General features: G+C 47.3%; 1 protein-coding gene across 1 annotated transcript in view; it reads left to right on the top strand.

Annotated features, from left to right (window-relative positions):
- Positions 1-11349, top strand: part of DNAAF2 (dynein axonemal assembly factor 2) — a 13591-nt gene extending 2242 nt beyond the window's left edge. Inside the window, exons 2-3 of the mRNA XM_068682217.1 lie at positions 7736-7882; positions 9894-11349. Of these exons, the coding sequence (XP_068538318.1) occupies positions 7736-7882; positions 9894-10463 (717 nt within the window). The 3' untranslated portion in view covers positions 10464-11349. The remainder of the gene's footprint in view (positions 1-7735; positions 7883-9893) is intronic.

The raw sequence follows: 11349 nt of genomic DNA, 5'->3' as shown, positions 1-11349 counted from the left end.
ATTGCCATTTTGCTGGCCTAGTTCTTCATCCCCTCTCCTTACAAATCCCAATATGATTCTGGTTTAGGTGTCTTATTGTTTTATGGGTTGTTAGGCAGAGGATGCTCCGTGTGATGGGGGGAGTGTGCCGTGTCTGCTGCATCTGGCTGACAGTGCTAACAGAGCTGGCAGTCTCCCCAAAAAGATGCTCACGTTGTGGCACTCCTGCCGTGAAGAAGCACTGACACAAGTTTGGTGGAGAGCTGCGTTATTCTGGAAGCTCAGTGCTTCAAAGAATGTATCATGCACAGGGATTAAGGCTGCGTAATTCTTATGCAACTTTTTGGCCCAGTGATTGTCAGTTGATCTTTGTTTTAGAACAACAAAACCCGTGCAGTTTGGTTCACAAACCGTGGCAGTGCGAGTCCACAAAACTAGCAGACAAAGTATATCCAGTGGGATGATGGCTTGGGGTGTCTTAATTGCTCTGTCCCTACAATTAGAAAATACTGCATGATTCCGGAGGAGATAAAATTGTCCAGCTAGCATATCTACAGCTGAATCTTCATATTTTATTTCCCCCTTAGTAGGCTGCACACCTTTTTTGTGAGCTTCCTCTGAAGGAGCTCATCGGTTCGGGTGCGTATCAAAGATGTTGGATTTATCGAGAGCCACCCACACGGACCTGTTTGCAGTGCGTGGCCTTGACTTTTACCAAAGCAGGAGCTTGCAAGTCCGTGCAGGTGGGACCACAAAGCATTTGGCACTAACGTTAATCGTTGTGACCAGGTGCTGGGTGCTGACACAATGTCAAATTGCATCAGGCAAGTCATCTGCAGACTGCTGGCCCTGTATAGGTGTAGAAGGGAGGGATGGGCACTACAGGCATTTTACCTGCTTTTTCACGTTGTCGGGATTTCCATCTCTTTCATCATGTGCCATGGTGCACGTCAGTCTGCTTGCTCATTGTTTTATGGCAAACAGGCCTAAATGCAATCTGCCACCGGAGCATCTCACAGCCTGCTTAGTTTTTCAGGGAGTTTTGCAGAACCAGGAAGGTGGTGAGCTTACAGAGGCTTGGACATGCTGCTGTGATACTCTCTTTTGTTAGCATTTGTCATTTTAAATGGTAGTAGCAAAGATCTACTTATTTTAGTGAAAAAGCAGCTTTCTGTGACTGTGAAGTTATTGCTGAAAACTCAGTTTGGGAACAGGAGATTCCACTTGAAGTGTGTCTTTAGCACAGTGGTTGATTGGCATGTTTGCACGCTTTGATCTCAGTCTAATTGTTACGCTGCTTGGTGTGTGCATTCATTATTATGACTGGGGGAACATTGTTCTATTGAAAGGTGTTATAAGGCTAGCCAGTAATGGGATTTTAGGCAATATTACCTCTTTGTGACAAAAAAAAAATAATCTTTCAGTGGCCTGAATTTATTATATATTGCCAAATGTTTTGGATGGAGTAGGAGGAGGAGGAGACTTGGAATTAGTCACAGGCCTCCCAGCCATTCATTCATGCAGCAGAGTAAAAAAGATTGATTGCTTCTGGGGTGCAGTCCTTTTGGATACAAGCCTGCAAATGGAAGCAGTTGAAATAATCTGAAGTCATTTGTTCTGTTTGCTTTTTCTTTTTTTTATTTTTTTTTTTTAAACCGTGCTGTTTCCCAGAAGTGCCTGTGCCAGCACAGATAGCCGCATTCACTCAGCGTGAAGTGAGAAAAATTAATATTTAATTAGAGCTGCTATTATTTGCCGTCTTCTGTCCATTAACAATTTGCTTGTGGTCGTTTCTCTTCTACTTACGTTGACTTCTCCAATTTGTCTGCCGTAATCGCTGGTGTTTTTTTCCTTTGAATCTATTCCTATAAATCAGAGCTACGTTCTCTGCGCTGAGGTCTGCGAGGAGTTGCATCAGTCACAGAAGAGAGCATTTCTGGAACATGCCCAGCAGCAGTGCCCTGTTTAATCACTTTAGGCAGGTTTTGGTGGCCTAGGTGAGCAGGAATTTTGTCCTTTACCTCCCAGCTGTGCTGCTGCCCGTGTCTTTGTAGTCGCTTCCCCGCAGCAGCGTGGCCAGAGGATAGCTCCCGAAGAGACCAGTGATTTTTTCGGGTAGGAAATGCCTGTTCTGCTGTCTCCTGGGAAGCTGCTTTGTATTGGAGACCAAGGATTTCTGTTTTCCAGGCTGCTAGGAGCAGGCTTTTTGCTGGTTGTGGCAGAAACCTGCCACAGGGGCTGCTGCAAACCCCGTGTGGCTGCCCCGTGTCTCCTGTTAACGTGCCAAATGGCCAGGAGAACGTGTTAGGATAATTGTTCTCTGCATGAGCAGGATGCATCTCTTCGGAGCCCTGTCCCTGGACTCTGATGTTGTACAGCCTCTGCTGCTTGCTTTTATTGCCCGTGTGCCTCTGCCAGATCAACGTGAGTGATAACGGGGCCGCTAATTGCACGGCCCTGCCTTGCGCGATCATCAGGGTCCTGTTATCGCACTGCCCTCTTTTCTCCTCAGAAATTGGACTGATACAGATAATGGTAGGAGAATGAGTTGGGCTTGTGCTTAGGACAACGTTCTTGAAATGCAATTTCAAGGACTGGCTTTCCTTTTGTGAAGTCAGATGCGTTTGAATCCCTGTGCTGAAAGGCGATATATTTAGAGCGCAGTTTCCATAGATGCTGAGCAGCCTGGATCCTCACCCCAGCTAAAGCAAGTGCTTATTTTCAGCAAATCTTTACAGTGCAGCAGCCCTCCACCCCCCAGACCTTAAGTGTGTCATTGCCAGCCTGCCTTCGTTTGGTAGCTGTTAATGTCCTCTGGCTTTTACCACTTCCCCGTACAACGCACGGCGCTCTGCCGACTCCACGCCGTAACTTTTTAGTCAGCGCTTGCAGCCTTTGCTGCTTTTTCTTTCTGAGTAGTTTTGCCCCTTGGCCAGGCCGTGCTGTCTCTTCACGCTCATGGTGAGCAGAAATCCTATAAAGGTAGAGATCTCATAACTTTGGACTTTTTTTGTTTTGGACTTTTTCCGCACCTTTTGCTTCCGCTTGTTTAAATCCTGGGAGCTCAGGCCAAGGAAACTCCTGCATCAGAGAATTCCCCGTCATTTTAAGAAACAGAGCCTGAGGAATATGTTGTGAAAAAGAATGGCTGAGAGTTAAATAACCATTAATAAAACCTGTGAGCCTGCCAGGCAAGGTTTCTGAGAACAGCGTGTCCCAGAACGTCCTGGTTTATGGCGGAGCTGGAGTTGGGAAATGGCTGAAATTGTGCCTTCGAGAAACATCATCTTTGTTTGGTCCCCTGGGGCTAAACGCTTCATCCTGAACAGGAATAAAAGCCAGTTTCTGGTGGGTGCATTGCAGCGACTGAGGCTTGGAGTCTGCATTCTTGGCACGTGGAACATGTTTGGTAGATAATTAATTGCGCATGACCCCAAAAGAGTCATGTGTGCCCGTTTTCACGTGAACCCAAACCAACGAACCTCTTGTAATAAAAGCCCACATAACGTGATGGAGAATATTAAGATTGAAGTCACGGTGAGGTGACTGCCGAGGAAGCGAACCCCTGCAGGGCTCCAGAGTACAGGGGGGAGCCTTGTTTCCTCTGCTTTGCTGCGGACTCAGATTTATTTATTTTTAACGGGTACGGAATGAGAAACGTTATCCGAAACATTCCCGATTAGCTCATGGTTTGAGCTAAGTACGAGCAGTGCTGTTTGTGGGGATTACTGAACACAGATACCCAAAAGGGAGCTGTGCAGCGATACAGAAGCCGTGTTTGACTTCTGTGGGCATGCTGATGTCTTCGTGGAGAAGGTTTTAGGTGGGCATGTTACCGAACATAAAACATCCTCTGATTTTTCTGCTTGGCACGGCCACCAGAGCCCGGTGAAGGAGATCCTTTCCAAGCTCTTGTTGCTTTTCCCTTTAGAAAGGAGCCGGTAAGTACTGTAGAAGTGCTGTGACCCCAGGTAAGCGTGCTGCACGCCCAGTGCCACGTGTCTAACCCCTGGACTCGGGTCTCCTGCTTCGACAGCAGCAATGCTGTGGGGCAGCTCCTCCACGGCAAACACCTGCTGGGACCCTGTGCAAGAAAAAACACCAGAAGAGGATTTTTTTGAACTGTCTTTGTAATGGAGAGACCCAAGTCTGAACTCTTTCTAACCAATCCCTCTTGTTAGCTCATTAGACGTGGGAGAAAAGGTGAGGTGCAGCCTCCAGAGCTCGCTGCTGGCAGTGTGGGCTGGGGGTGCCCCCCTGGACCTGTGCTGGGGCCCTCCTTGAGCCCGGTGGTCCCGGGGTTGGGGCTCTTGTGGAGGAACCGCCTTGGTTCCAGAGGCAACCGAGTGTGCAGCCTACAGAGTCGTGCTGGGAAGCGTAAGATACCTCTCCATTTTAAGCCCCTGACCTTCAGGAAGAAATCTGTACTGGAGAGCAGCACGGATGCTGCCCTGAAGGGCACTTGGAGATCCTGGCAGAGGTGCTGGACCCCAGCTGGCTGCGAGATCAGGTGCGCTCCTGCTCGCTCTGCTTTTGCTCTCGTTTCCAAGCCGTTTTGAGCTGTTCCGTGCTTCCTTTCAGTTCTTCAATCCGTGCTACAGTTTTCAGTTCCTGAACTCCCGTGAGGAGTTAATATCCTTCGGTTAGGGGTCACTTCTTAGAAGGTGATGCTAGAAACTGAGACTGTTCTGCCTAATCTGACAGAAGTTTATTTTTAGTTCATTTAATTGTGCGCTCAGCGTTTCAGGACTCTTGGCAAGTTTTTTGGGAGGCCAGAGGAGGTTGGAAAAGAACAGAACGGGCTTATTTGATTTTTTTTTTCCAGTGTAACCTCTCTAACTTAAAAATCAGAGTTAGTTTTCTTCTGCTCGAAAACAATCTAATTTCTGAGTGGCCTTTATTTGGTAGACACATTATGGGAATGATGCCCTTACACAGAACAGTTGTGTCAGGAAGGGTCATTAACCTATTGATTAAGCACATGAAAGAATCTTTTGAGCTGTTGCACACGGCAGAAGACTGTGTGTTTGGGGAAAGCCTTGTGTGATTCGGGGAAAGCCATGTGTCATAAATATCATAAAGCAAACTGAAACCGAATCATTATTTCACAGGGTCATTGCAGTCAGCTGCGGAGGCCTGTCCTCTGCTGCTCCTGCAAGCCAGAGCAAACAGGCTTTAAATAAATCCCCGAACCACTTTTTGCCAAACTCTGTGCTTTGATAACATCTGCAGTGATAATAAATGCCTCGGCGTATGCTGGCTGTGAATGCAAAGTTGGAGTTTGAGTTGCTGGTTGTCTGAACACGCTGACGACAGTCATTGGTAACAAACGGCACTGCTTGCGTGTACAGCACACGGCGCTTTGGTTGATGACAGGCCACTGGTGGCAAAATTTTAAATGCTTCCTTGAAATGTGAGCGTGGGGTTCGGGGAATACATCGCCGAGCTGGGACTGAACCTGCAGAAACGGGCTCGTGGTCATTAAAGGGGTGTGGGCATCAGCTCAGGCAGCTCCCTCCTGTCCTTGTCTAGAGTAACAATCAGCAGGCCTTCCGTTCTGTGGTGTTAACTGGTTTTCTTCACAGGAAACACTGCTATTTTGCTTTGAATCAGAAGAAATAAATGGTGGGTCTTGTGGCCCAGGGGCGACGCCGTGCCTGGTGCTCACACTGCTGTTGGCACTCCCGGCCCCAGCTGCCGAGGTGGCTCCAGCTGCAGCTTCCCGACCCTCACGGCCACTCAGAGGGGTCCTTTCGGGTCTGCTCGCATCTCCTGCCCTTTCCCCAGTGCCCCCGTTTTCTGGGGGCACTGGGGAAAACAGCATTTCATGCTGTTTCTGCCCCCTGTGCTGTACTGGGCTGTACTGGGCAGCGGCTCCACAACTCCCACGAGGGACCGGCCGGTGGAAGTCAGCTCAGGCAACGCGACCTGAGGATGTGGTTTGGTGTGTTCAGATGTAGCAGAACTGTTGTCATTTAAAGCATCTCCTCCTCTCTGCATTCCTGCACCTGGGATTTGGTTCTGTTGCTGCGTGGCTTACAGACATCAGCAGGATCGGTACTGCCGCTGTTAGGAGCACAAATGCGCAGTAAGAATCCTTTTATAAAAGGCTGATGCTCTCGCTAGACAAAACAAATACAGGTTCAGAGGGAGAAAAAAAAAAACAAAACCAAACAAACACGTTTTCCCCATTTTGTACAGAAAAACAAAAGCAAACAGACTTGTGCACAGTCACAGCAGTCTGGGGAGAAGCAGAGGATCGCAGCCGTGGTGCTGCACTCCTCAATCCTTTACCCTGCCACCTTCTGAACCCTGCAGAGTGCTGCTGTGACCCTAACGCACCAGCGGGGTCCCGCTCTGGCAGGCAAGAAAGGAAGGAACTGGAGGGAATAAATACTTCAGGCTCCATACATAACAACATGAGATGCATCTCTGTGACGGGAGGGTTTTCCGTCAGGGAACGGGGCCGTAGTTCAGCCTGCTCACAGGCTGCCTGCACCCGCTGCTGGATGTTTGCCTGGGCTGAATCTGGATAGAAAATGTATTTTATTTTCTTTTTAAAACCAGCACTAGATACGTTACGACTTCCCATATTGTGATTTCTAATTTAAATAGCGAAAAAAAAGGAAGCTGTTTTATTTTTCCCATGCAGAATTTTTTCTAAAGATGACAGTTAGGTTTTGTACCGCAGGAACTGTGCAGCATCTGACTGTGCATAAGGCTGCATCCGTAGGGGGCCAAAAATGTGCAGAATTGCCTTTTTGCTTCTCAGCCTGCAAGATGGCAGCGATAATTGAATTAAACCTGAGTTGGGTTGACAAGAGGGTAGAACTGGAAGGAGAAATTTAAAAATACGGCTTAAAATAGATGGCTTGCAACTTTTTTCCTACTTTTTCCAATGAAACAATTGTTAAATGGGAAAGGTAATTCTCAGAGCATAAGAATAGTCCCAAGTCAGAGGATTTTTACTGTGCTGAAGTCTGTCCGTACCCACAGCCTAGAGCAGATGTTTTCAGAAGAATATAAGGACAGGGCGAGCGCTGTCATTCTTATGAAACGCTCCTCCAGGATATATTTTAGGACTATTAATTACCTGTAACTGATTTAAATCTTAAAACCTGTAGCGACATGTTTCACCCTGCTTCTGTACGACACGTTAAGGGCCTCAAACCGTGCCCCAGACTGTCTGTAATTGTGCTGCCTCTCTGCTTTCTCCTCCTGGTGTTTACTCTTGCCTAAGTGGAGATCTGAGAAACCTTCTCAGATGGATGTGAAACAGATATTGTCATGCATGTTTCATAGCTTTTGCTTTAGAAGGTCTGATCTTGAAGCCTGAGGAACGTCTGAAGTGTTTACATTTTCCTAAAGTAAGGCACTGAAACAAATCCATAAATGCTTGAGGCCTTCCTGGCGTTAAGGTGGGTGAGGACAGCAGAACAGTGCTGGTGCAAATCGTTCCTCGGAGGGAACCTAGATCTATATATTAATCGTGTATCAAAGAGAGAAAATAAAAGTTTTTTATCTCTGTGTATAACGAGGATCCGTACTTGTTATCAAAAGGAGCTAAGCACCGCTGTCCAAATTCGTTTCACCTCATCACTTCTCAGTGTCCAACGTTGGGTCTATCTAGAAGTGAGCGAGCTGTGAAAACCGCTTTGTGAATCGGGGTCCTCGCCTTGCTTTGAGAGGGTTTCTAGCTCCAGTGGCACTCAAGTGTAGTACAACAAGAACATAACCTCTTCTTTCTTTTCTTCAGGAGAGATTGTTTGTCAGCGAAGAAAACGTTGATGGGTTCCTAGATACTGTTCTATGCCCTTCTGTTTGCGCAGAGGCAGAACTGGGAAGTCAACCATTAATTGAAGTGCTTGATGTTTCAGAGGACAGAAGTCAAATCAGGCTGAAGGTAAGGATCGCTGGCAGTCGTACGTATCACTGATGGATGTGTGTCCTTCAGCCAGATAATACCAGATCTGACTGGAGCAGCTTTGTTCCTGTTTTGTCTTGATATAGCAGGGAAAACCAGAGAGTACGGTGCATCTGTAAGTATAAATGCCAGCTTGTAGAAACGGGTTCATGCTTCTGCCATTTAATGTGACCGAGGGATCAAAATGTCCAGTATTTCACTGGAAAGAGGGAAAGCCATGACAAAATCTTTGAAAACAGTGCTTTCTCCTGGCAGGAATATACAGTGGCATCCACACACTAAATCTCTCACTGGTATTGAAAGGAAAAAATGACCAAGTGGTTGGTTAGTGTCCCTCATGCAAAGGGACAGTGAGTTCTCCCAGGTCAGAGCTGATGACAACGTGCTGCAAACAAATCATGGCACATGTCTTTAGAACAGAACCAGAATTTTCTTAAAATGGAACTAAATGAGTGAATACCCTGTGTCCTTCGTGCATACAAAAATTTGGGTCCGGGTACCAGAGCCCATGGTTAGAGCACGCCACCTTTTGCACAGACACCTTTAGGGTAGAGCCTGGTGACTAGAGCCGAGCGTACCTGCAGGGGCCTGGGGTCATGGAATCATAGAGCAGAAGGGTTTGGGTTGGAAGGGACCTTAAAGATCCTCTAATTCCACCCCCCTGCCATGGGCAGGGGCAGGAAGGAGAGGCCAAGAAGCTGCCTGCACAGCAGGAGACAGAAGGAGACATCATTAAGATGGACAGAGGGTGCTCAGTTGCTGCCAGTGTTTCACCGTCTCTGCCTTATCACAAAGATAGAGAAAACCTTGAGGATTTTGTCTCTGAAGAATGGGGTCTCATTATCTCTGTGCAGTCCAAGTGTTTGAATACTTGGTGGTTTCCTGTTGTGGAGATAGTTAAACACATGACTATTCATCTTAAACTCTGGTCTCAAAATCACAGCTTGTAATGTTTAAGGCATCATTCAGGCTGCCCTTCTTCCTCGGTCACCTCTCTGTGTAAGGGATACAGGGGGGTCTTTTTCTGAGGTCTGTCCCAGGATTGAAGTGACCTCCCCAAGGTAGGAAACCGAAAGGTGAAGCTTAAAGAACTTACCAAAAATCGTTTGGAAAACTTGCACCAGTATTAGAAAATGCTGCCTCCAGCAGTACTTGGCGGACTTGACTTTTGGGGCTAGTGTGGACTGCATAAAAATTCAAAATTGGGATTGTTGGAGGGCTAAGGTGGATGTTTTGGTACCTAAGGAGGGGAAAGTGAGATAGCTTAAATGATTCCCGCTTCCCTGTGGAAGAACCACACAGCGCTGAGGGCTTCCAGGTACTTCCCTGCAGTGACTTTGGGGTCCGGAGGGGCTGGGGAAGGGAGAGCAATGCAGGGCTGCGAATCCCTGAATTCAGCTGCTCCTGCTGGGGCTATACGGCGAACCTGCCACGTTTTGTTAGCTAGCGACTGCTCCAGCAGTGGAATTGGGTAACTGCTACCTAGGCAGCAGCAGGTCTCGCAGTGCGTGCTCTCCTGAGGCAAACAGGAACAGTTCCTCGATTAACTCACTTAGCCCGACTGAGAGGGACAGCTCACGCACCAGATACTGCTGTCTCATACAACAAGATGGTAATTTCCTTACTTGTAAGGTTAACACACACTTCTTGCAATGAAGCTTTAGAGCCTTTGACCGATTTTCATCCCCTGAGTTCCAGAAAACAACGGCCTGGGTGTGGTGAGTGGCCTTTTTCACCCCTGCCCCCGGTTCTTTGCTGGGATGGTGGCAGCTGCCCTGCAGCATTTCCTACTGCAGAGGAAACCTCTGGGAGGCGAGCAGCCTCCCTGCCACTCGTTCCCACGCGCATTTACAGGATCAGGAAACCCTCGGCACCGTACCGGCTGCTTTGTGGTGGCAGGCGTTGGAGGAACAAGTGTCCCGGCCTGTTGTTACAGCAGTTTTGTGTGCGTGGTTGGTTTCAAATTTAAAACAATTTATTTCCTCAACAGCCGCAGGAAGCAGCCTGTAGTGAACGTGGTGAAAAAGAACAAGTAGCGAACAGCTCAGAAGGAGATCCTGCTGAAAAGACGAACGATGACCCCTTCCAAACCAAGACAGAGACAAACTGCCCTGCAGCTGACACAGTGGAAGAACGTGCTGCAGAAACCACCACAACTTCTACGTCTTCTGTACCAGCTGAAACAATGGGAAAAGCAGATTGTAGTTCACACCATTGTTTGCAGCACGAACCCTCTGACACCAGTTCAGCAGTTCCTGGCAAATCTGGGAGCAACGAACCAGATTTAGACTCTGCTCTCACAGTCGGCGAAACGGCCACATCCTCAGCATCTGCCACACAGGGGGGCCTTCTGCTGGGAGGGCAGGCGAAAATGGAAGGGGAGGAAGCAGCTGCGGATGCAGAGCCAGCCCGCGGGACGCCGCGCAGCTCGGGCAGCAGAGCGGCCTCCCCGCTCCTCCGAGAGGTGAGCACGCAGGACGGGAGCGTGCAGATCATCAGGGATCACACCACGCGCTGCGCCGTCACGTTTCAGAATGCTTTGCTGTATGAACTGGACTAGTGTGATTGTTCCAGGATTTCCTTCTGTTGTTTGTTGCTTACTGGGACTTCCACGCGCTGCTTGAGGGCTCCAGGGCTGAAAGCAGAAAGCAGGCTCCTACTGAAACCGTTCTGCTTACACGTCAACTTAGAATACTTGAGCTGTTAATAATTTTTCAAGTTAGTAGGTCTGAGTTCTCTTTAATTATATGTATGAGCTGAAATAGTTTTACTGACAAGAATGATGCAGCTGAAGGTGAATCTAAGCTCCTGGAAGACAATGCATCCTCATTACTTATTTAACTTTCTTAATCTCTTACTAAATTACACAGGTTGTTTGTACATATCCTCCTTCTAACGGCTCCCACAGGAACTGCTGTATTTAGTCCACCTAGAAATGAGCGGTATTCATCATTTTTTTTTTCCAAACCCTTCATTTTGTGATAATCGGAGGATTAGACTGCCACTGATTTTTAGCAGTCAAATGAAATTTCTAATTACATGGAGAAGTTCTAATTAGTCTCCTAGAAATAATCATCATTTATACTATGTGTTCCACCCTGGTGTATTACTTCAGTTATGCAGCATCCAAACATACCCCAGTCTGTCAGAGAACAAATTCGATTGTACAATAGAAACATCCTGTCTTGTTGCATCTGCTACTAAGTATTTACAATTTGTAAAATGGATTCATTTCATCCAGATTAGATTCACTTTTCAGCCCTCTGTCAGCTTCAGCTCGCTGTTTACTAGTTTGTGTCTCGGAAGTGTGATAACCAAAAAGAACAGATCTATAATAAACTTTCGGTTCCCTTTCTCACTCCTTCTGACATAACTTCTGGTTTTTTGTTTTGAGTTGTATGAGACAAAAATGTTCCTTGGAATAAATTTTTTTGACTTGTTTCACA

The sequence above is a fragment of the Anas acuta genome, chromosome 5 (genome assembly GCF_963932015.1).
Source record: "Anas acuta chromosome 5, bAnaAcu1.1, whole genome shotgun sequence".
Lineage (NCBI taxonomy): Eukaryota > Metazoa > Chordata > Aves > Anseriformes > Anatidae > Anas > Anas acuta.
Note: the sequence above shows the minus strand (reverse complement) of the source record. Positions and strands in the feature narration are given on the sequence as shown.